Source organism: Accipiter gentilis, chromosome 24, assembly GCF_929443795.1.
Source record: "Accipiter gentilis chromosome 24, bAccGen1.1, whole genome shotgun sequence".
Taxonomy (NCBI): domain Eukaryota; kingdom Metazoa; phylum Chordata; class Aves; order Accipitriformes; family Accipitridae; genus Astur; species Astur gentilis.
In genome coordinates, this window is record NC_064903.1 from 2,668,515 (window position 1) to 2,694,252 (window position 25,738).

Sequence of the window (25,738 nt, forward strand, 5' to 3'; positions counted from 1 at the left end):
AATTCTCTTGACAGTTCACAGAGATAATCCGAATGTGAGAAGCAGAAATGCAGGGCCAGGGTGACAGCCCTGACTTGGGCTTTGGCTTGCTTTCCAGAAGATATTACCAGTGAGAACAGAGCTGGAGCTGCATTTCTTCTTTCTTACACGCTGGAGACACCGAGACAGTTACACTTGCTGCCAGACACTCAGCAAGCTGAGATAGGCAAATGCTGTCCCGTCTGCTCAGTGTGGAGCCCAGCAGATAAGCTGGCTGTCTTGCACAGACTGGTGGAAGGGTTTGGCACCATATCCTAGTGTTTAGGGCCATGTGACATGGGAATATAGGCTATGTCACTGTGCAGGACCCTCTCTGTTGTTCCTCAAGTATTAAGGACTGGATCCAAGGGAAAAGTAAGATGTTTTCCGTTCTGAATCAAGACCTTCAGTATTTTCAAATCATATCCTAAAAGATCACTTTTAAGTGGAGGAGCCTTGTAAGATATGATGGTGAGCAAGCAGCATAAGTTCCTGGCACTCGCTCAGTGACAGCACTTGACATCCCAGCAGGAAGAGGTAATGATCCCCTCCTTCTCAGTGATAAAGAATTTCTAAATGAAAGCCTGACAGCCAAAATTACACACAAAGTTCCCCCACTTCTTCCTTTCCATTTCTTATCCACTCAGTAATTGCTAATTGCTGAGCCTTACCCAAGGTCTGCGGCTGGCAGCAGCTAATGTAGGAGACCTGTTCTTAATAATGCGACTTCAGGTAAAGCTGGCCGATATTTTCTACAAAGCCTATGTCTGCCTAAAATCTAGTGTTGGGAGTCAGAGTTTATGAATTCTCCTGATGCTTGAAATATAATTTCAGCCAAAGTATGGAGACTTGGTTTTTTTAAAAAACTAAATCTTTCCATGTTGGTTTTTATTTGTTTGACAATGAATGAGAAGCATTTTGCTTCGGCAATTTTTGAAGTAACACTTTTTAAAGTGATTTTTTTCTCTCCAGATATTCTTGTGTTTCTAACAGTAATCTCCAGGGGAAGAATGTATTTCATTTGACCAAAACAGAATGCTTCATGTTGACTCAGAATGGCTTCTGGGGGTTTTGCAGTCACTTTTGTTTTGTCTAAAGAGAAAATATTCTGCTTTCTGTTTAATCTAAACATTCCACCACCAATTCTTTTCACTGGGCTGCCAAACTGAAAAGTCCTTTATTTTCAAAGATCCAGTTTCAAATCAAGTGACTTTATAGAAGTTACTCCTGTACCTAGAAGAAGCTTTGATGGGATACCAGGAGGAATGCAGCAGGCTAGGCAATTTCCTTGTAAAGCTTTCCAAAATACTCTGACCAAAGTGTCACTTAACTGCTAATAATCCCATTAATGGAAAGAACAGATTATAAACCTCCTCAGTGTTTTTGACCTTGATGAAGACAAACTTCATGTGGATTATGTCAAAACATGAATTTAAAGAACCTGTGAAACTCTGCCCAGGCTTCCCAGCTAAGGTATGATGGAGTGAAGAAAATAAGTAGTGAGGGTGAGAGAATTATCTTTAGCAGGAACAAAGTGAGAAGCAAAATGAGAATGCTCAGGAATTTCACAGACATGAACAGCCATGGATGACTGTCCTCAAAGGCCATTCAGCGCTTATCATCTCTGTGGGCTGGTGGATAGTATCTGAAGGGAGAGGTGATGTTATCTCCACAGCTTTAGATATGATACAAATATCATGAGACAAATTGCCATCACAGTGTACGAAACACGAGCAGAAATGAAAAGCACCCAAAATCCTGTACAAAATTCTGTGTGTGCATCTCAGGAGGATGTTCCGAACACGCAGGCAGGTGATACAATGCTGACGAGTAAAGAGCTGTAGGAGGGAGCCTGAGCCTACAACATGCTGTGTTCCTGGGCTGCAATGCTGAGGGCTTTTAAGTCCCTCGGCTTCATCAGCTGGCAGCACGGGGCCCATGAGCCCTCTGGAGAGTGGGATTCAAATGGCAAGTGAGCATGACATAATTACAGACCTCCACTACTTCCTGGTAGATAGTCACCTATATTACAGATAACACTAAACAAAAGAACAGATGTCACTGCGAGGCAAAGGAGTCCCATATCAGTGTTCACATGCTGTCACTGCGGAGGCTTGAAGAGAGAACTGCACGTTCCCCGGGCAATTGCTATTACACCGCTGAGTTAAAAGGGACCCTCCCTAAGCTCATCTCAAGCAGCAATTAATCTAGACAGAATGAGAATTTAAAAATGAAGGGCTTCGCTGCCTGAAGGTAAACAATGTTCTTGTAGGCACTTGACCTTTGAGTTGCTTTTGTGCGCGGCATGCTTGATTTTTCTGCCTGGCTCTGTCCCCGTGGCTGGACAGCAGGCCCCCTTCCCCTCCACTGTCCCGCTGCCTCTGTTTCCTTCGCTTTGCTGTTTGTGTTCCCTCTTGAGCTGTGCTGGGTAAACAGTAACACCCTGGCCTGGCTGCAGTTTCCTGCAAACTTCCACTGACCTGGAGAGCTAGACAGCCAGTCTGAGACTGAAGGGAAGGGGCCTTTCCCTCGCCTTGGAGCTGGTGCTGCAGCTGATAAGTCCCTAACGTGCTACAGCTCTTGTCTTTCTTCACATGTAATGAGCTTTTCAGCCCATGGTAAATTATTCTTTTTAACCGTCCCATGGGAATTGGTGGGTGTCTCTTTATGGGTGAGATTCATAGGGCATATTACCTTCCCAAGTCAGGAGGAACAGATGTGCCAAGCTACAGGGAAATACGCTATTTTCACAAAGCGTTTCTTTGCTGACAGTTTTTTCCCTTGGAGTTCAGTGCTGGTAACTGCAGAGAGGACGACACCTGCATTTCCCATGCCACAGCTCTCCAAATTGCAACAGTTGAGTGCAACTGATTTACACCATCTGGAATTAGAGATCTTCCTTGAGGCTAAGGTTATCATTTTTAAAGAAAAGTGACCCTGTCCCTTTTGTTTCCAGAAGTTCTGTCTCTGCGAGACTTTTTTACAAGGAGTTAACTGATTGCTGGTTAACTTAAGGTGGTGAACATGTTTGTAAAGCTGGCAGTGACACTCCTGATGTTCCAGCAGATCATTTTTCCATGCCACAGTCAGTCTGAACTACTTAGGAGTTTCATGAAGGATTCACTTTTTTGTCTGCACAAACCATAACAAAGGTATCAGCTGGCAGCTGATTAGTTCCCTATTCAGTATTTATTCTTTGTCATTTTGTTAAGATCCAAAGCTGAGCCACTTTATATTTGCTTATCTGTTAAGGGAACAGTCAGGCTGCCTGGAAAGTGCTCTTGCTTAGAGCAATGCAAGTGGGGTCGGCGTGCTCCTGCTTATGTGGGTTTTTAGAGCAGCTGGGGTGAAGCACAAGCAGACTGCAGGACGCACAGAGATTTGCTCCATTCCTCTGTGTGCTGGTACTCTTTAGTGCTTGATGATATTATTTTTTCGTTTGCACAGACTTTCACAGTTAGGGAGGAAAAAAAGCCTCCCTGGCCTCACTGACATACCGGGGGTTATTTAGTGAGTGCTTGACCTTCACCTGCAACTGCCTTTTCCTTTCATTCCAGAATCACTTTCCACTGATGGCCAAAGTGTAGACCTAACCTCATGTTTAAGCTCTCATGCCAAAACCATAGTGGTTTAGCCCTGCAAGTACCTGCCACCTTAGCATCTTCACTTGAGGGGCTGCTCCACTAACTCCCACAGGTATCCCACCCTGTTTAAGAGCTCAAATATTGCAGATTGAAATAGGGAGGAAAGGAGGCCTTTAGCAGACAGAGAACTGTCTTTAGGCTAAGGCTATTAACTGCATAAAGCACTGAGGTAACACAAATTACAGCCATCTGCTTACTGCACAGGGCTCTAGGAAACCTCACTTACTGTAGGAAAGAGAAGGACCCATAAAATATAAAACCTTTTTCTCTCTTTTTTTTTTTTTCCAAAACAGAGTGAGAATAATGTCCATGAGACCTGAAATCCACTAGCGATTAACAGTCAGTTACAGCTCAAGCCATCCTTTTCCTTTCCCAACCCAGTCTTTATAACCCAGAAACTGCCTTTTGCTGTTGTTAATTGCACTGTGATTTTAAAACACTATCTAGATTTCACTTACTGATGGTAGAAGGCTAGATTTATGTATTTTGGCTTCCAATTCAGATTATAGCTTATTACCTGGGATAGTGTAATTCTAGCTACTGGCTAGACATATGGCAATTCAGGTGCAGGCTGCTATTAAAAATCAATTAGGAATGAAATACACCTTCTGTTACATACACTGTAAATTCATGCTTCCCATTTACGTGTTCTTCACTAGTTTAGTATCACCATGATGAGTATCTGTCCTATTTACAGCTTAAAAAAGCAGACTATTTTTAGGTCTGTTGTGAATCTGAAAATTTGGTAGACGTCAGTCTTGGAGGTAGGGAGAGATGATGGAGGAGAATGGGGTTAAATAATTATTTTTTTTCCCTGAACAGGAAATATTTTTGAGAAATTTTATTCTGTTTTGACTAAGATATTTTAATCATTGCATAATTCAATATTTTCTGACATTTTAAGATTATTTAACTTTTGCTTAGCTGCCTTCTTTTGATTTATGTTACTTTTTAAACAAATAGTGCTATTCTGAAATTCCCTCTAAAAATACTGGCACAAATATTTTTAAATTCAGTGTTCCCATCTTTTCAGTCAAAACAATTAGTCAAAAGTTGATCCAGATTTGTGAATAGTTTGGTATCAAGAAGCTCCTTTTTTCACAGCAAGTTTCCTCTTGGCCTATATTCTTGTCCTATCCCCCTGTCACGTGGCACATTAGTTTTCTCTCTTTTTTCTCCATAGACTAGAAATAGATCTGAATACACTTCCCCTGACACGTTTTGCACTCCCAGTGTTTGTTGCAAATACAGAAAAACCTACTTTCTCTGCTTTTTCCTATAACAAATAATCCAAGGATCTTCTTTTAATAATCCAGGGTCTTCTTTTAAGTAGAAAGGCCTTTCACCACTTGAACAAGCTTTAAAATTGGCTATAAAAATATCACCACATTTGATACCTCCAAGTATGGTTTAGCTGGAGAGCAAGACTGCAGAGGTATTTAGCAGCACTAATGCTCAGAGACAAACCTTAAAATTGGCTATAAAAATATCGTCACATTTGATACCTCTAAGTATGGTTTAGCTGGAGAGCAAGACTGCAGAGATATTAAGCAGCACTAATGCTCAGGGACAAACACTAAACACATTTTCATAATGTGACTCAATAGAATAATTTAGCAGACCTGTTTGGGAAGGTGCATAAAACATTGGATTGAGTATCAGCATTTCCTATTAGTTTTAGGGATTTTAATAAGCTACAAAGTTGTGGTCCAGAGATCAGGTCTCTCAGCTCAAGGCTTGATTAGAACCAGTGCCTGCCTAACCAGATGTGTATCTGAAACTTCCTAAATGTGAGGACATTACAGGTCTAATTTTTAAATTCTAATTAATCTCTCTCCCACAATGTTTCTTGCAATGCCCTTACTCCCACATACATGCTTTTAAATAGACCAACCCAGTCAGAATAAATCAATGGCATGGACTAAAAGCTGACATGAAAAGACATTACTAGAAATGATAGACATCATCCAGATTTCTGGTCTTTATCTTCTGTTTTACTGCTTCATGTTCAGTGCTACTGATCGGCTCCTTGTCATAGCTCCCCACATTAATCACACATCTCTTGTACTTGCACAGTGACCCAAGTGCCTTTTGTAAAACATCATCATAACATATGACCTTTCTGATACACACAAGGAGCTCCAACATTTGCTCTCATCATGATGAAACATGTGGTACATTTTGTCCACTAGGAATCCTATTTCCAGTTCTCAGAGCTAAAATCAAGCAATCAAAAGTACAAAAGGCAACAGTCCCACTCTCCTGTCTCAGTCTCTGCCTTTCACCCTTCATGTTTTTGTGAGTGAAACTGTTTTGGGTTGTGGAGCAAAGGAACTCCAGCTCTGCACCAAGCTAATTCTTCTACGATTAATTCCAAGGGACAGCACTTGCGTATTTCCATGACATTCCTTAGGCAAAGACTGTTGTCATTATCCAAGAAATGAACATTGATATCCCCAGATGAATGACCTGTTCCCAGATGAGTTACCAGTCATGGCGAAATAAAAGACAAAGCGAGTGAGCTAAACCGACTCTGTGTTTTCCTTTGTCAGTGGAGCTGTGGAAGCGCAAATCCAAATCTCATACTCCATGTTCAAACTGTCCTGCAGGTCACCAATACACATAGTTACATCACTTACATGTAGAACACTTGTTACCCAGAAAAATTCAACATAAATAAGCACTTCACCTACTGTTCAATTACAGATCATCCAGTATGGAATACACAGTTCCTTGCCAGGGTCCAAAGGGTGAACATTTGTTTTAAATTGAAAAATGGATCCCCACTGATTTGAAGCAAAAGACTGTTTGCAGGGATGGAGTACTAGGAAAGGAGAAATTCTGGAGGGTGTCACAGTTTTAGACTCTTTCTCGAGAGTAGGCAAAATGGCCAACACCCAGAAAGGGATACTTGGAATTTTTGAAACTCCATGTATGGGATTTTTTCCTCAGTAGCTAAAAAAGTTAGAGAAATATTTTGCCATCTTTTCATGGAGATTTTAGAACATTCCCCGGTTTGCCAACAGATGAAGGAGGGAGAGCAGCCTGATACGGTAGTGCAAGGATTAATGGGATGAATAGATAGCGCTACTCCAACACGCTTCAGCTGGAGCTTTCCTCAATCACAGAGCAGCTGCCACAACAGCCTGAGATGTAAAATGAGAGCATGCGTTTAGGTGACAGGATCGGGGCCAGCTGGCCTGACGCGTTGGTGCTAAACCAAGACAATCACACCGTCCAGGCTCTTAAACACAGCCCGTGGCTTTGATTTCTGCGTTCGAGAGGCGTCTGATCACAGACGAGGGTACACGCAGCCTTTACCGGAGGTACTCTCACGCCGTGCTGGCGGAGTCAGGCCAACGCGTGCTAAAGCGAGGGGCCGTAAGAGAGGAGAGGCGCTGGTCCTGCTGCCACAGGGCTCTGCCCCCGGGCTCTGCCCCCAGCGCTGCCCCGCCGGGAACTGTCCAGCACGGCCCTCCTGAAGCGGCTGCTCCTCCACCTCGGCCGGCCGCCTCCGGCTCCGCTCTCCTCGCCCAGCTCCAGCGCCGGCCTCTCGGCTGCGGAGAGCGGGAGGGTTCCCCAAGATCTAGAAGGAGCGTCGTTGTCTTGATTTGGTAGGGTGTGGGCTTTTTCGTGGATTTGCACGGAGGCGGGCCGTGCTGGGCAATTTCTGGATGAACCGGGGGGCTAGATCCACCGAGTGATAAGTCATTGGTTTTTTCTCTATAAAACATCCCCTAATATTACATCAGAAATTAGGGAGGAAACATGGCATGAGGGTACTAGGGGAGTTCAGGAAGTACATTAATGACCTTCATCAAGAAGGACACTTTTCCTCATTATACAACATCAGAGAACAGGTTGCCTACTCTATAGGTGTTTCCCTTTTCCAAAGCCATAAAGTGTTCGGCCATTGTTGAAGGCCTCCTACCGACCCAAAGCGTTGGATGTGTCAGCCCCAGACGACTGCATTCATTACCAATTCAGGTCATTTGGGAGTAATTAAGCATTCTTTTGAAAACTGATTTTAATTTTCTCACAGCACATCCTTTTTTAAAGTACTGTCAGAATGCTTCAGAGCACATTTTTGCAAGCTAGATTGTTCATAAACCTTTCATGTCAGCTATTTCCCATGCTTTAGGTGAAGCCATTTCCAAAATATAATTAAGTGTGTGGAGGCAGGTCCCAAGCCAAGGATAAGCAGGTTGAGGTTATTGTACAGGGTGCACATCCTCCCCTGTCGACAGTATAATCCAAACCAAAAGCGGTTGACTGCCTACACTGTGTAGTGTAGTTGGTATTGCATTAGCTGAATGGTATTTGAAACTTCATACCATAAGAATATCAAGTCAAAGAATGCTTTTTAGAAAAATCTTGAAGCTTTCAGGATTTCACAAACATCATTTTAATTTTCTGATGACCATCACTGTATTCATACAGGGGAAAATCAGTGAATGAGACTCAGAAGCTTTATTAACTTAAACTACCTCAGATTTTTATTTATTTCTATTGTATATGCATATCCAGTCTGATTTATTGTGGCAGTCTGTAGAAAATCCCACAGTTCCCCAAGAGTGTGACTAAGTTACTGCACTGTTAGGTTAAACATATTATTCTTGCCTAGCTTTGAATATCATGGGTCTACATTCCCTTTTTGCATGCTTTCTGCAGTATTCTAGAGATTCTCATTTACAAAAAGAAGCTTTTTTTTCTTTCGGTGGATTTACCTTAACTGCTGTGGAATTCAGGAGTGCTGTCATACAATATCACCTATGAAAGAAATTCAGAGTGCTGGGGAAAGAACTAACTCCAGTGCCATGAAGACCTGTGGAGCTGACTTATTAACTTCATTTTTACAGATGGAGAATGGATAAGAAAAGGAGTTTTTACAAGATTACACTGCAAACTGGTAAAATAGGGTTAGAAATGGGGTATTCCAATTCTTGGTCATTGGCTATAATCCCTAGATGACACTGGCATTTGCAAACAAGCAAGATGTGACTGGAAGTCTTGTCACACACTACAGTTAGCCTTCTATGGGCAGTTACGCGCTCAGATTCCAGTGCCCTTCTGGTCATTGACCAGTAAAGGAGCAGTTTTTCAAGTCAATGTTCTTTTCCCTGCAGACTACAGAAATCCATTTGTGGAGATTCACCCGGAACATCCCGAAATAATCTACATTTTAGATGCTAAGAAAACAGTTGTTATCCCTTGCCGAGTTACCTCGCCAGATATCAAACCTAAGCTTACCCAGGTAAGTGACTGTTTCAGAGAAACTCAATCAATTCAGAGGTCTGGGCTGCCAACTCAATGGGTAAAAATACAAAATAAAATGTATGAAACTGGGTAACTTTCAGAAAAAAACCAGCAAAGACACTGAAAATCCAGAAGCACAGTCCTGCTCTTGCAGTGTACAAGGGTGTTTTGGGGATTAGGCTGAGTTTATCACATATTTTTCTTAGCTTGTGGCTTCATGTTCCTCCATAAATTGGCAAAGATAGATGACAAGGCACTATTTTTCTTTAGAATTCTTTGTATAACACCTGGCTATTAGCTATCCTCATGAAAGCTTATCTCTTTTTATACCTTGAACCTCCTCAGAACATTTGCCCATTTTTTCTTGATTTCATAAATTTAAACCGATTTTCAGCCTCGGGAATAAACGGCTACAGCATCCATCCCTTCGGCAGCAGTTACATCTGAATGTCAAGGTTACAGAATGGTCTGTGGAGGCCAAGGCCATTTTGTATAAAAAAAGTGGAAATTTAAGGTCTGGGGCTTCCTCAATCGATGGAGATCTAGTTACTCATTTAAAGGGCTTTAGAACTGCTCTATAGAGAAGCCTATCACGGACTGAGGAACAGAACATAGGTCTCCTGACTCCAATCCTGTCTTTTACCTAATAGGTTATGTGCCTTTCCATTCCCCTGCTAGGCTGACTGCTTGAGCTGTCCTAATGGGAACAAGAGCTCATCCTCTGCCTCTGCCCCTTTTCCACAGCCTGTTCTGGAGGGGCTGTAAGAGATGAGGTTGTTCTGTTGGATATAGCGTGATAGCAGAGCACACGCAGATGGGCTGATGCTGTGCTGGTAGAGGGGTCTGAGGACCTCTGCTCCTCTTAGCAGTTAGATGTCTTAGTTGTTAGATGTGTCCTTCTCCTGGGAGATAGCACATGAAATCACGGAGGCCTGAGACCGTGCTCCGGCTCCTGCTGAGACCAATGGCAAATTTCCAGTAGACGTGCAGAGGGACAGCACTGGCCTTATTGCTTTAGCAGATCTCTATTTTTAAATTTTGTCAGTAGGGATTAAAGGGGGGGGAGGGGGAGGGGGGAAAAAGGCTCCTCTCCAGTTACAGCTTATCACTTTAGCCTGGATAAGCGTTATCACCTTCTCCTCCTTGGCTATAAAAATGAAACATCCCCATCTTATTTTAGCCTACTTCAACCAAACTCATTGCTGGAGTACTGCTGCTGACTTCGGCACAGTCACATAAGCCTAAATGTGGCCTTGGAACCTCGACCAAGCAGACCTCCACATTTATCCCCTTATTTATAGGCAGCCCTGCTCTCCCTGCTTGCCAGCGGAATTCTCTCCCGGTAATTTCTTCAAACACAAACTGAAGTCCTTTACCTTGCTGCAGGCTGCTGCTGGAATGAAATCTCCACTGAAATCTCCCTTTCGAATTGCAAAGAAAATTGTCCCCAAAAGATTTTTCCCCTTCAAGGGAGAGCAGCTGGACTGCGGGGCAGGGATGTAGGTGTTGAGTGCCGCTCCCCAAAGAAACTCTCCTGAGGCTGTGAGCTGTGAGCTACTCAAGGGGACGCGCTTTGGGAGGCGTGAGTTGGCTTCGGGAGCCGCCAGCCCCTGGCTCCCATCTACGGAAAGTCACCGCTTGTTTTGCCCTGTCTGGGACTGTCATAGTGCCTTGTGGAGCCAAGGTGGCGGCTTCCCATGCGAAGAGGAAGCGGGGTGGGAGAGGGGTGGAGGTAAGGATGGGGGAGGAGAGGTGAATAAGACGATCAGACAAATTTAGAACATCCTCTTCTTCCAAATTTAATCTCCAATAGACAACAAACTTCAAAGGGAGGAAAGCCACTGTGATTTCCTTCAAGTAGCATTGATGCTTTTTGTTTGATTGTTTAAGTATATATTTTTTGAATATTTTATGAAGACGTTTAATATGTGTGTAGTGTTGAAAAGGGCCTCCTGAGTAGGGTTATTTTTTCTTTCCCCTTCCCCTAGCCATCAGGGAGCAGAGCTGCCAAACCTTGAAGTTCAGCTTTATCACATATTATTATTCTTGTAGAAAATGTACTTTTTCCACTGTAAATTAAGTTCCTTATGTTACCATTATACTTTAAAATCATTGCACTCTCTGGCCTTTAAATATGTATGGGGAAAGGTACCTCTTGCTAATACTAAACAGATCCCAGCTAACTCTACGTATCATCTTTGCTATTAATAAACCCATGCTAAGACACACAATTCAAACTTGTAATTTTGCTTAACATGATATTAATTCTGGGCAAAAAAAAGCATTTTCAGTCTTGTCAGATCTGTTTAATCACTGATCTGGTTCAGTGTGCTTTTGCCACTTACAGCTTTGACCTTCATGGGTGTTAAAGCATGATTTAAGCCTCAGGTCTCAGATCTCTTTCTGTAATTTTCCTATATTTTCCTAATGGTTCTGAACAGAGATACTACAGCTTGATTACTTTGAAAGTATTTACATGAAATCCATGTTTCCTACTACTGTCAGAAGAGAACTGCTGTTCCAAAAGAAAGCAACTGCCTTGCTGTGCTTCCTTCCCCGCAGCAGCATCACCAGTCACTGCCCCACAGTCATAATTCCTTTGTCTTTGGTCTCTGCTGAAAATGTAATAACAAGCGACCTAAAACAATGCCAACCTGATCAATTGTGTATTCATATGAGGGGTATGAGCATCAGCTCTCAAAGCCTGCAGCTGAAATTTCTTCGCAATAGGAGTATTATTTAAACAGAATCCTATTTAAACTGCACTGCCATACAAAACTACTGTTTGTTTGGAGACAGAAAAATAAATTGCATGGTGCATAACAACAAGAATAAGAGCAAAACTATTACATCACTGGGGAAATTCCCACTTGTGGTCCCTAGTGCAGCTCTTCCCCTGGTTAGCTCCAAAAGCTAAGGTAGCTCTGAAAAGGAGAACATTAACTTGCCTCATCTTTGAGAGGCCAGTATATGATAAGTAGGAGGGAGAAGCACTGTGCAAATAAACTTAGTTATCATGTGGCAACTGTAGGCACATTGAGCTTTCCCCAAACTCTTCATTTTTCAGCCAGAAGTGATCTCAACACTCCTACAGCACACCCTCAGTCCTAAAGAGCTTTCCTGTGTCCTGCTGGAAGAGTCAGACCTACAGCCTGTGCTTCCACTCACCTGCCTGCAAATAGGCTGAAATGGGTGAATTTCAGTGATCTGCTCTTTTACAGACTCCTGAGCTATTTGTCTGCATTTAATGTCACATATTTATTTTCTACTTTATAATCCTGGATTTTCAAAATTATTGGAAAGTAAAATGCATTTTCTCAAGCAAATAGAGGATTTCCCCTTGTGGTAATAACAACAACAACAACAACAACAACAATAAACTAAATATTCCCACCAACAAAAGCTAACCTGCTTGACATTGGTGCTGTCCAAGGGTATACGGAGTGTTCATTCTTATTAAATGAATTTTTGCTCTAGTTTATTTTCAACATTTGCCTTCTGTATCCTCACTTCTTCCTCATAAGCAGAACTTATAGATACCGTTTTTTCAAGAATCTCAGAACATTACAAGTATTTATGAATTTAGGGGAAAAAATGTCTATGTTACTAAGTCCCCTTATTTCTGCCATCCTATGATTTACAATCTTAAGTTATCCAGGCTGCTTCCGTGCCTAGTGGAAATCAATAGGCTGCTTTGAAAATGTCTTATCCCTTTCTGTGATATAGAGTGAATCTGATAGATTCATAGACCATAGCTTACAGACGACTGCCATCAGCTGAGTTAGTAACATGAAGAATTCTGATTTTGGGGGGGTCTAAATTCACACTATTTGAAAGTACTGTGAGATCCCAGGAAAACACGTGGTAGCTGCAAGTAGCATTAGGAGAAGCAAACTTTGTCCTTAAACATTTCCAAAAAGATTACTCTACAAAATTCATATAAGATAAGCATAATTATTTCCAGTATAAAGATGAGGGAAATGGGACCTACAATGGGTAGCATGGCATCTTGCCTAAGATCTGCGAGGACAGGGGGCTACTGAATCAAAAGCCCCAGTTATGGTGTCCAAGTTTTGGATTTCAAAGACAGTCATACCTTAGGGAGGGCTTTTCTATTTGCTTATGTTGCTGTTGCTTAAGATATGTGTGGAATGAGACCACCAACCACTCTGAAAGGTCAAATATCTACCCTGCCTCTAAAGCAGAACAGCCTTGGCTGGTCGCCGCTATGGTCTGGGGGGAAAGGGAATGTCTCACAAGCCTCCTATCTGTCTGTTCTCTTTCAGTATCCTTATTCTGTAGAGATGAACTTCAAGAGGATGGTGTGGGACCCAAGAAAAGGATTTGTCATCCCCTCTCATTCTTTTGTTTACTCTGGAGTACTCACATGCACTGCAAATGTCAATGGAAGTGTGTTCACCTCCTATTACCTAGCACAGAGACTGGGTGAGTGACTACTGTGAGCCAAGGAATGACCACAATGTTTCTATTCCATAGCTAAGCCCCTGGGTATTATTTCTTGGTTAGCCTCAATTATATCTGATATATCTAATTGGTATGTGTCTGTAGCAAGTCCAAGCTGGAACGCTAAAAGCAAACTCACTCTTCCCCTTTTTTTCCTATTCAACAGAACTTGGATTTGATCCACTCTTGGTTTTGAAAAATTACCAAGTGTTGAGGTGGTACAAAATAGGAGCATTTTATTCAAACCCCACCAAGGCTTTGTTTGCTTGGATTGAGCTATATTTACATTAAAACAACTGCTGGTTTAGGGTAAACCAAACAGTAGCTTTCTTTTTGCTTCTGGTCATTAAAAACACAAGATCGTGGTATAAAAATCTCATTAAACTGCTAATTCAAATCTCTGCTTTTTTATATAGTTTCTCTTGGTGATTTACTATACCCTGTCCATTGTATTTACAGTTGAGCTTCAGCTCAGAATTAAAATCTGAATTTGAAGCAACTAAACATTAAATTGTTGAGTGCTGGGGATTTATATGAAGCCAATTACCATTTATTTTTCCTTTGTTTTCAATGTATGTTCTTTCTCTCCTCATATATTATATTTTTGACAGAGGAGAGTTTATTGTGACTTCATTCCCATTAGATCATGGCATCCTTCTATACAATTAGCACTCAGCTTTACACAACAGGCTTGTAAATTTGTATGGCAGCCAAATAAAAGTCTTGTAAATCTCTCTCTCTCTCTTCATTGTTGGAGTAATTATTTTTTATTAGAATCATGAATTCAAAGCTAAAAACCCCATTAGGTCATCCCTCTCTAGCCCAAAAGGACACAGGCAATACCTTACTCTATATAATATGTTACTGTACAGTGGTCAGATGTATGTTTGGTATGGGGCAACATAAACATAATGCAGGTTTATTTCAGAGTTGATGTATTTAAGGCATTAATAAATATAGAAGACCAAGATTTGGGGATCCCATTCAGAAAGAAAAGGTAGCTGGTTATCAGATGGCAGGAGAAACATGTTTCATGAGACACTACTGAAAACTTGATCTAAGAACAGCTGTGGAGCTGATGAGTGAGGGTTGGAGCCAAACATGGAAAATGCAAGAAAAGTAACTCATAAATTAGTCGGTCCACATGATCAGTTAGTTTGATCAGCTGATGTTCAGGCATTCATATAACTGACCTAATGTTTCCATTGAGTGGGCATTTCCAACCATTTCCATAGAAATGACAGAAGAAGGTGAGGTGTTCTGGAAACTGTGAAAGGAGCAGATGTTGGAGAGGCAATCGGAGCACAGACTCCATCTTAAATGTCATTTATGTAGAGAGTGCTGCAAGGTTATACCTTTCCTTTTTCATTTCAGAGGGCAGAGTACAGAACCTGGCTCTGAAAGCAACTCCCAAAAAACTGCTGGTTGGAGAAACTCTGTATTTGGAATGCAAAGCAGAAACCTTCATCAATGGGCGCATTGAGCTCATATGGACATGTCCCAGTGGGAGAGTGAGTTGATGAAAATTCAGTATTCTGCCCTCATGCAGTCTACCTCTACCCAAAAGAAAGATCTGTTCACAGGGCTGAGTAAACCCTAACTACTACTTATTCTGAAATACATCTAACCATTTGTAAGCCTACAATTGATTGTATTTTTAGCATGGATGAATCTAAAACTTATCTGACCATCTTGAACCTGCGCATTAAACTGCGAAGCAAACTGCGAATCTCAGGCTAAATATGTGCTTGCAAGAAAAGCCAGGAGTGTATGTTTCTTGTTGGGAAGAATAGCTGTCCCATTTCTTCTGGCCTGTTTGTTGATCCCGGCTCACAGTGGCAAGTTTCAAAGGCAGCCATGAAGGCTGCAAGTTGTCAATCTGCTCATCAATCTTGGCATTTATTAAGTAGGAAAAAGTGAAACAAAAGCCAATTGTATCTGCTGAAATCTCCACCAAAGAATGAAATCCAAATTCGGAGTGTAGGTTCTTGATCTTTCTGTGGAATGCAATACAAAAATGCCAAATTTGAAGCAGAAACATATAAGAGGCTGAGCATTTTCTTTGATGTGCTAAAACCTTTCGGTTCTATGGAAAAACAGCGGGAAGAAGGGGTATTTTCCAAATCAGTTCATTTACCTGAGATATTACTCATGGTTCTGTTTGATGCTCAGAATTAAAATGATTGGTTTTTTTTCTTTTTAGTTCAGCAAAATATACATTTCAAAGAAGCATCTAAGCCTCTTGGAAAAGTGTAAAATGTGATTCCTAAAAATTGATTATTTTTTTACTTATTTTGTTTACTTAAAGAAAGAATGTCTGATTTTGTTTTGGTGAAGAAGCTACAGAAAATATAGTATAGAATTTACATAAGTGCAAGCAATATGGAGTTACTGAATTTTGCTCCTTGAACCCCATATGATGGAATAGAGTTGTTTTTCTCTGAACCCTCCTTAGATTTCTAAAATTTTAAATGTAAAATTTTGTGGCCAAATCTCTGGGATCAAAAATCCTATCAGAAGCGATAATGCTTTCTAATTCTAAAATTCTTCAGCAATTTGCATTGGCACTTGGCTGTCATAATATATTATATTTCTGTCATAATATATTTCTTTTAGAAAGTAGGAGGTTTTTAAGACAGAAAAAAACTGACTGTGACAAAAAAAAACAACAAAAAAACCCAAAACAAAATTCAAAGCACAACTCTGACCCTACAGATGCCCACAGCATGTTTGCACTGAGATCCCTGAGATTTGATCCCTAAGAGGGCCTGATCTGTGATGCATCCCCTTATTTACCTGCCTGCCCAGATTTCAGTAGAGAAGCACCACAGTTCCACTCTGTTTCTCTCTCTTATTAGACTTGATAATGAAACCTCACACAAGAACTCTTCCTGCTGATTTGTCTTTTATATTACTTATTTCAGTGTTGGGGAGATATGATAATTCTGATATGAATCACTGTTTTTCTTTACTGGCAGGCTTTTAAAGGATGAACAAAATAATCCAGTTTATGCTGCTTTTTGACCCCCTTTTTTCTGACTTCCAGCACCCTTATCCTAGAAGAACAATAGACCAGACTGGCATGGTGAATAAAGTTGGCAGTAGCCTGACAATTGAAAACGTCACCATGCAAGACGGAGGCCTGTATGTATGCAAAACATTCAACGTAACAAGGCTGGAGGCCAATGTCACAGTTACAGTGTATGGTAAGTTCTGCAGCTAAACCAGAATACCCAAGAACCAGGACTGTTAAGCTTAAACAATAATGCCACATTATTAAAGCTGTTGCTTAAGTCTGTAGAAATGGCATTAGGAAGCATGCCAACTAGTTAAAACAACCATTAATCATCTATAATCTGTAATCAGTCTATGAGAGAGGCAGCACTCAGCACTAGGTTTTCAAAGAAACTTTAGAGAGTTCAAGACCGAAACATGTCTGAGGACATGGATTAACTGGGAGCTGAACTGGCTTGAAAAAGCTGGCACCAAATGTGGTTGCTGATGCCCTGGAAAATCTGGCCTGCCGGCATTCATGTGAACAAGAGATACCCCAGGCATTTTTACACACTGCTCCAGGGGCAATGCAGATGTGTATTCTCTGCTTTAAATATGAAGTCCTTCATCTGGAGATAGACCTTACTGGCTGTGGCCGAGCTTTGCAGGGGAGCTGCAGTAACAGCTTGTCATTCCATTAGGTTGTCTGCAGCTTCTACAGATCTGTATTGCAAAAAAACCCAGGGTAGACACAACACAGTTCAAAGATGTGAGCACTGTACTGTGGCAGATCTGCCATTACTTGTCTTCCTCTTCGTTTCTCTTTCCAGACAAACCTTTCATTACAGTTTCACATAAGAAAGGGCCTTACTATGAGATTACATCAGGACACAAGTCACTGAAACTAGCTGCAAAGGTTGATGCCTTTCCTCGTCCAAGCGTCACCTGGTGAGTACCGTCATCTTGAGCAAAATCAGGAATACACAACCTTCTTTCGGGCTCCTGTCTAGAACAGATTTTCACTGTTCCTTACCACACAGGTAAAAGCGGAGAGCTGGGAATGCTTGTAGCTGTGGTCTCACAGTTCACCTGAGATGTGACTCCCTTCTGTGCTGACATGCTCTGTGAAGCTGAGCAAGCCGTACCTCTTTCCTATGCTGTTTTTCTCTTCTAGTCCTCTAGAAAAGGTCCCTACAGGAAAAATGGGGGTTTCATTACCCTGGACACAGAACTGTTTGGAAGATTCAAGTAGAAAGCTGTTGGGGAAGGGTTGCCCGTTTACCACCATTAGTGGTGGTCAGTCCGCAAGGAGGCAATGCATTAACAGAAAGCTGCAGGACACATCCTCAACATGAGAAATTGTTTCTCTTCATGACTTTTAAATAACTTTCTCCAATCCTGCACCACCAGCAATGTCAGATCCTTGCAGGCAATGCAATGAATCCTCCTGAGCAAACTAGAGGCTCCACCAGTACTGTAATGGATCAGCTTAATAGGAGGGGCAACATGTCAGCAACTCCAGGAGACATTCATTTCTCTCTTTACCCTTTCATCGCGTGTCCTCTCTCTTGCTACTTTTTCTGCGCTTCATTCTGCAGGGGCTCTTTAACAACCTCATCCAACACCTCATGCACCTTTAACTGTATGAAATCCCATATGACAGCTGGCACGGGTTTGCCTGTCCTGGCAGAGAAGGTGGCTTGGGTGAGTTAGCACCCGCACAGTGCACTTTTCCTTGGCCAGCTGAGCGCTGCTCAGGGGGGCCTGGCAGTCAGCAAAAGGTATTGGTCAAGGATGGGTTTGCTGCATTTTTTTAGCAGTGAAATAACATTGAATTCTCTAATATTCAGTCAGACCAGTGAAATCAGTGCTGCCAGGAAATATTTTTAATTGTTGCTGTTATTTAGGAGGTGGAAATGTTTTTGTGAGTTGACGTGGGGACCGTCTCCCTTTTCTCTGCCAAGGCTTTGTTCTCAGGGCTCAGCGTGGAGCTGCGTGGTAGCTGCCTGGGACCACCAGAGCTGCCTTCCCTGCATGTTCGAGGCTACAGCTGTTGATGTTGGAGGTCTCTCAGTACAGTTGTTTAAACGACTGTAAAGGAGGCTTCCAGCATTCTCAGGCTGTAGGACACATGCCCCAGCTTCTCCTTCCACCAAGCCTAAAGCTCTGTGTGTGGCAAAGTCAGTCCCATTTCATATTCATATCCCCAATCTGCATATCGGATTAGCAGTGAAGAGGAGTCTGCTCTCCTACTCTTAGCTGGTGAAGATACAAGATTGTGGATTCCTCACTGACCTTCCTATTGACTGACAATTTTCCAGGTCACAGACTTTAGCTTTTTCAGAAACATTAAAGGGTCATATACACATATCGAAAGACAATTCTGCTTAATTAATACATTGTTTTAAAACTGATGCCATAACTTTTGGCTAGCCCATGATTTCCTGCACTTAGTATTGCACATCCAGCATAATTTGGGGGCATCTAGATGGACATTTCTGATTATAGTTGAGCATGCGAGAGGCACTGTCCATTCAGATCCATTAAAATGTCTTTTTCCTGTTTGTTAGATGAAGCCACCCCATAGCACTGCAGATGCTACTCAGTTTTAATGTGGAAGGATAAAAGGAATAGTTGTCCAATTCAAGCAGCGATTATAGATCTGTGTTTCCGTTGCTGTTTCCAAAGGATGACTCTTTACCCACCCTAACTTGGGTAAGAGTTAAGTTTTCTGAGGGCTAACATGCATGCATGCACATGATGAGCCTTGATGGGACTTTCAAAACAGGTACAAAGACGGCAAACTGATCAAGGATAACCACACTTGCTATGAGCCGGACCCAATGAAGTACAGACTGGGCATAAGAGATGTGAGACCAAAGCATGCTGGAAACTACACCATCGTCTTGAGCAATGCAAAATATGGCCTGTATAAGAACCTCACCATGCAGCTGGTAGTGACAGGTAAGGACTTGGCGTTTCCAATGACTTCTACTGGGTTCTTTCTCATTTTCTGCTTTACCAGTCAGCAGGAACAGGTGACATGTCCCCATGCTTAGCTGATATGAGCTGATACAGCACTGTGCATAGATTACCACCTTACTTAGGAAGCACTGAAGATCCACCCCATTTCACCACGTTAAATCGAAGCAACGGAATGGAGAGCTGGTGTGAGGAGTTAGTCTGAAACTAGGTCATCTAAAGTCACTTTCCACTGAGATACCGCACCTCAGAAACAGCCTACAGCACCTTGGTGTCAGGACAGTGTCTCCGCAGAGGGAAGCAGAAATGGCTTGAAAGTGAACAAACATAACAGAACTTAAATTTTAATAGGAGTTTGGGAGGATATCTAGTAGTGAGGTCTTAGAGCTAGGGGAACAGCTTCCCAGGAGAAGTGATGGAAGTTTCATCCCTTGAGATAAATAACTAGCTTGGGCAAAGCACTGGAGAACATCTGTTGGGACAGGAAAAGTCCCAATAGGGCTGACGGAAGGAACTAGATAAGCTACCCTGTCTTTTATGTCTCTCCATCATCCTGCTACAGAAATACTTTCTAAGTCTGTATTTTATGCATTGTCATTTATCTGCTGGGAGCACTTGAGAGACAGGTTCATTTTCAGGGGAATCTGGAGAAAACTGAAGTAAATGGTGGTGTGCACTGAAGCGGGTTCACTTGACATAGAGGGAAAATAGATATTGGAATCACATTTATTAATCTCCCTTGCTGGGATAATGGAAGACAGAGTCACATTGTCTCTTTGCACATCCACTGCCTTTTTTAATCCATTGAATTTGGCAACGGAGATTGAATCATGAGGCCAAGCAGGAGTTCAGCAAAAGTTAGCTCTGCTTCCCTTTGTACTTCCCAAGGTTCACTCAGGCAGTGAGATAGATAAAGTTATTGAGAGAGGTTTGCTTTCTTTTCTGTGGTGAATTCTTTTCTCCTTATCCCCTTTACACCTAAAAATATTCTTAGTTGTCCTGTTTTGTATACTTATGTACTGTTGCACCCTGTAACTTCCAGCATTTGTGTTTTTCTCATTTCACCCTTCACCTTTCAGAAAGGAATAATGCCTAACAAATGGAGAACTTGTCACTTAGGCACATTTGGCCTATTAAAAATGCTAAATAAGATATGGTTGCTTAATCCACCTTAAACATTACATAAACTAATATGTGATTTAGGAGCAGAGAGAGCTAAGAACATGCTTATGGTCAGGTACTGCAGCTCAGCTGATGAGGAGGAATGTGTTAAGCTGTGGTAATTTATTCACTTGAGATTGTTTATCCATACAATGGTTTTGCCGTCTTGTTAAGAGAACGGAAACGTTCAAAGGAAGAGAAAATTAAGAATGATAATAAACTATCTTGTCAAGGTAAATATTGGTGTTTGCATGCAAAAGAGAATGTTTACTTGAAGAGCAGCCATTCCCCAAATAGGCATATGAAAAACAAACAGACCTTGTTTGTATCAGCAAGATGCTATTTCAGGATTAAACCGTCCCATGCTCTTAACTACAGTGCAAGCCTTTCATCTTTATTGTATGTACAAGTATGTGGTATTCTGTCTCTCACACACAGTGCATGCCTAGCATGGTGCTCATTGTTAGCCCTTCTGAGAGATCAGCCCAACAAAGACTTCAATCAGGAATAATTATTTAATTGCAAAACCACTGTTTCTCAAGGCTCTGCAAAGTCCAGCAGCTGCAGGAATGTTACCCGCTGGAGAAGGTGTTGCATGGTGAAGCACAGGAAAAATGAATAGCAAGTGTTTCTTTTCTGGTAAAAGAAAGTCATCCCAGAAATGAGAGCAAGCAAAGGAAAATATCTGCCAAAGAGCGCCATTGTTTTTAAGCTAAAGGCTGCAAACAATGAGGATATTTGAGGACTGACACAAAACACCTAGGAAATGTCCCTTGCCTTTGCCAGGCTCTTCTCTGCAGCACTAACCTGACATGCTGTATGTGAAGCACTCAGCCCAAGGAGAGGGTCGTTTTGCCGAGATGCACATGGGTAGAGACCAAAAAAGGCAAATTTTGCTCTCGATGCTTATCCAACAGCAGCAAACTGCCTTTTTTCATGTGTTTTCAGTTAGAGTAAAGGGACTGCTTTTCAGATCTGGGCATAATTTGCTTTACTCTCAAAAAAAAAATACTGAAGCTCCAAACTGAATGCAGATTTGAATTTTTCCCTTAACTCCTCAACAAATAACCTGACACTTTATCTCCAGTCATCATGACTGATATCCTGGTATCGCACCTGAATAGATTAAATTGCTTGGAGTTTCAGCAGACACTTAGACATGGAAAAGGAGACCAAAACATGCTTTCTAGCCATTTTATGCAGGGATTACCTTGCCCACCACTTAAACACAACCACCTCTGAGCTGGGAGGGGTGATTAATGTCTCTGCTTAGAACCATAGGCAGTCTGCAATTACTGACGCTGGAATTTGAACACAGGGATTAGCAGACTTGATGGAAAAATCCTTTTGGGTTTGCAAGTGAACACAGTGGTAGGAGCATCAATTTTGCATCAAGTCTAAAAGGTGGAGGAGCCTGCAGCAATTCAGCAACTGATAAGCCTCATGCTGAGTACATAACCATGTACCAGCTCCCTATTACTGAGGACTAACATTTCTTTTTGAGTAGCAGCATTGCTCCCCAAAAGGCAGGGCCAGTCTTTTAAATTTCAGAGCTGCATCTGTGAAAGTGAGTGAGTTCTGATTAAAGAGAAGATAGAAAATTATTTAAATAGACTTTTGAATGAGAAGATAAATGTCATTTGAATGTGTTTTCTTTTGCTGCAAGGGGACACTGCACTGAAGAAATTATAAGTAAGCATACAGCCCCCTCTCCTGTGAGTCTCTTCAAAATAATACATCGTTAATGTTCCTGAGCATCAGAGATAGTATAACTGGCAGTCAGCATGCTGTGACAAACCCATCAACTGTGAATTTGAACTAGGCGTAGAGGAAGTTTATAGTGTTGTGATTGTTGTTCACAAACAAAGTATAAATAGCAGCAGGACTCCGTCATCAAATTGCACTATATTAATTTTTGCAGTGTATGTTATTCAATAATAATGGCAGCAGAAGAGAACCATTTAAGCAGGATGAGAACAAGTCATCTACTTGAGCCCTGCAGGACAGGAGCTTATATGCAGTGTATCTCCTGACCTGCTGGAAGACGAGCACTGCTGCAGGCTTTCCTTGGAGTCACCTCCTGTATACTTAATTGGTAGCAATCACAGTAGTTCTGACATAAAGCATACACTGTATGCGCAAGGTATTTCACTGCATGGTAATAAATAAAATATTAGGAGTTATTTCCCCACAAAGTTTGATATGGCCATAAAACTGATGAGTATCTGCAGAGTCCAGAGGTATCAATCGTCTCAGCTCCACAGAGGCAAGAAAGAGCAAAATGGGCAAATAACTCCCACAGCTGCAGGGTGGGAACTGATAGCAACACCAGCCCGAGGCGAGGACCTGGTCGACAATATGCAGGAAGGAGCGTGCTGCCTGGCCAGAGGGAGAATCATGCTGCTATTCAAAAAATGTCTCTTTAAGAAGTGACTTAGCCTCTGGTCACCAGTGCTCCCACTGCAGCTGGAATTTAATCTTGCAGGAGCACATATCTCCCTTGTGGAGTCACCTTGGCTCGTTGTAGGACTCAAGTCCCCAGGAGGTAGCTGATTGCATTTTCAAAACACTCCTTCTTTACATATTTACACATCAAACACTGTCCAAGAAGCGGCGGGTTGCTGCGTTTTTGTTTTGTTTGATTAAATTCTTATTGAGAAAAGCTTCAAGAAAATAATGTCCTGAAGAATTTGGAGGGGAGGGGGCAAGGAGAAGGAACAATCCTAGCAAACAGCTGGTGGCTGCACATCTGAGCCAGCCAAGAAGGAGAAATGTGGGAGAAAAGAGTTATTCCGGGCTAGAGTACAAAGCAGTTTCAGAACAAAACATAAACAAAAAACCCTCAAATCTATTTATGGGCAAGCAGGCTGCATTTCATTCTCACCCTTGTACATGTCATCTGCTGTATCAGGGTTCTTGCTGAGCCCTTATAGAGCAGTCAGCATGCTCTGACCACCATGTTGTGAGTGAAGATTGTATTGAAGCATAAGTTAATTCAAAAATGGGATGAATAACCTCCTTCACCACTTTGCCTTTCTTCTTTGTCCCAAAGTTTCTCTCCTGTGCTCCTTCAAGGTTCTTCCAGCAAATATTGCTTTGGGTTCCAGCTGCTCTAGTCAATTGAAATTACATTCCCTCGTAGAGTCCTTGACCCCCCCAAGCTCTTGTGTTGTATCTAAAAGAAATGCAGGATTAAGTGCTAGAAATAGCCTCCACCACAAGCAGTAGTAATTCACAGGCTCCTTATGAATTCCCTCTCTCCTGGGCAAGGACTGGAATAGAAGGGGTGCATGGAGAATTCACGTGTGCATTGCCATGTGCTCCTTGTTATGTCAGCGAGGTGATGAACTATACCTCAATTTGTTACTGGGGAGAATTAGCTCCAGAGGACTTAATGATGCGTATGTTGCCCTACTCTGTAGTCAGGCCAGCTCTTCATATTTAGTTTAAAATCAAAGGCAAAGGGAGCTCTGTGCCTGACCTACTTTGGCTTGCAAGGGATGAGTTGACATCAAAGGAGTCCCCAGTGATCTCCATAAAAGTTAATAAATTTGCGGTGATCCATGTGAACAATACCCCATCACCTCAACCAGACCCAGAAATAGTCTAAAGAGGAAAGTGAGCCTTCAGGATGAGGTTAATATATCTGGGCTATGCCAGTTCAGAGAAAAAACTCTTAGACTGATGGATCTCAATTAAAGCCAGTTGAAGACAGAGGGGAGACTCCCACAGTCTTTTGTGCAAATTTCTTTGGATTATTAGTGCAACCCAACTGATGTTTATGTTAAAGGACTGAGCCAGATATGAGAAGCAGGGCTACATAAAATTATCTACCTTCACCTTGCCTGCATGCTTCGGTATCCTGCCAGGACTGGTTTTCCTTTGAGTACCATATCCATCTCTTGCATAGCTCCTTGGAGGATGACCCATTCAGGAAAAGTCAAAATGGAAAATTCAATTTTCCACCTTCTGGTCCAGCCGAGCAAACTGGAAACGTCAAAATAAAACACAGCCTGTCTCCATCCAGTTGCTGTTCCAATGTTTTCCCCCCCGAGCCCATTGCTTTGCTTTCCTCCTGTGTACTGGCAGCAATGGCTGTGGCCAGTGCGTTGGGTGGGCAGGATGCTCAGCTGAGAAGACCAAGGGCAAAGAGATACAGTGCTCCAGTCTATCCTTCAAGTCTCATTTATCAGACACAGGCAGGAGAGAAACAACTGACATTTTCTGGAAGATATATGAAAGAAAAGAAAAAATGTAGCAGCACAAACAGACTGCAGTGGGCCTTTCCGGCACACTAATTATCAGCAAATTATGAAGAATTTTCTCACTGACGTCATGCAAACCCTGCACACTTGCAGCTCTGCAGTCTTGCCTCCACTCAGCCTCTGTGCGCTCCCAGGAGAGCCCTTAATGAAAAAGTCAGATGAGCTATTTTCATTTTGTTGGAAGTAGCCAAAGCAATTTTAGGAAGAGGAAGGTGGGGGCCTGCTGGAGTTTGCCAGAAAAATCTGAAGCATTCAACTCACGTCTTTGCAACAGCAATCTCTCTCTGACAGCCCTTAAAAACCAGAGTGGTGGGGGGAAGTCGGAAAGTGGCAGCATGTGGTTTCCACGCTGTCTCTCAGCCAAGCCTGCAGGTATATTAACTGTTGGGTTTCTCTTTTGAAAAGCAGGCAAAGGGGGCAGAGACAAAAATCTTAGAAACCTGTCTGCTCTGCTAAAAATTAAGCAGTTCATCATTACCCATTTGTTTTTGAACTCTGTTTGGCCACAAAAAATAAGATGGGGAGAGACAGACAAGAGAAAAACTTTTTTTTTCCCCAAAGCTTGGCTGCATTGGGGTTGAATGACAGAACTGGAAAAGGTGGTACAGGACTGGAAAAGACAGCTTTCTTCATACAAGGTGAAGACAGACACATCCAAAAGTGACCATACAAGGTCAGAAAAAACAAAACCAAGCTGCACTACCATTTTAACAACAAAATTCCCTGTAGAGTAGGTCAAGTGCCCTGTGATTTTTCTTAATATCTGTTCATACAGTATCCAACTGCATGGTTTCTCTTCCATTTGCTTCCACCCTGCTGGCATTCCCAGCCCATAACAGTAGGTTACAATGGAGCAGCAGGGTGTGTGTGCTACAGATTAGGCGGGCGACTGATAATCGGTGACCCTAATTCTATTCCTGGCCGTGGTATTGACTCACAGAGAGATTTTGGCCA

At 42.1% G+C, this 25,738-nt stretch overlaps 1 protein-coding gene across 2 annotated transcripts in view; it reads left to right on the top strand.

The window, feature by feature from the left end:
* LOC126050133 (vascular endothelial growth factor receptor kdr-like) overlaps positions 1-25,738 on the top strand; it is a 140,351-nt gene that overhangs the window by 46,913 nt on the left and 67,700 nt on the right. For both annotated transcript variants that reach the window (XM_049827624.1, XM_049827625.1), the window contains exons 4-9: positions 8,789-8,916; positions 13,205-13,364; positions 14,757-14,893; positions 16,429-16,588; positions 17,207-17,324; positions 19,165-19,340. In XM_049827624.1, the coding sequence (XP_049683581.1) occupies positions 8,789-8,916; positions 13,205-13,364; positions 14,757-14,893; positions 16,429-16,588; positions 17,207-17,324; positions 19,165-19,340 (879 nt within the window). The remainder of the gene's footprint in view (positions 1-8,788; positions 8,917-13,204; positions 13,365-14,756; positions 14,894-16,428; positions 16,589-17,206; positions 17,325-19,164; positions 19,341-25,738) is intronic.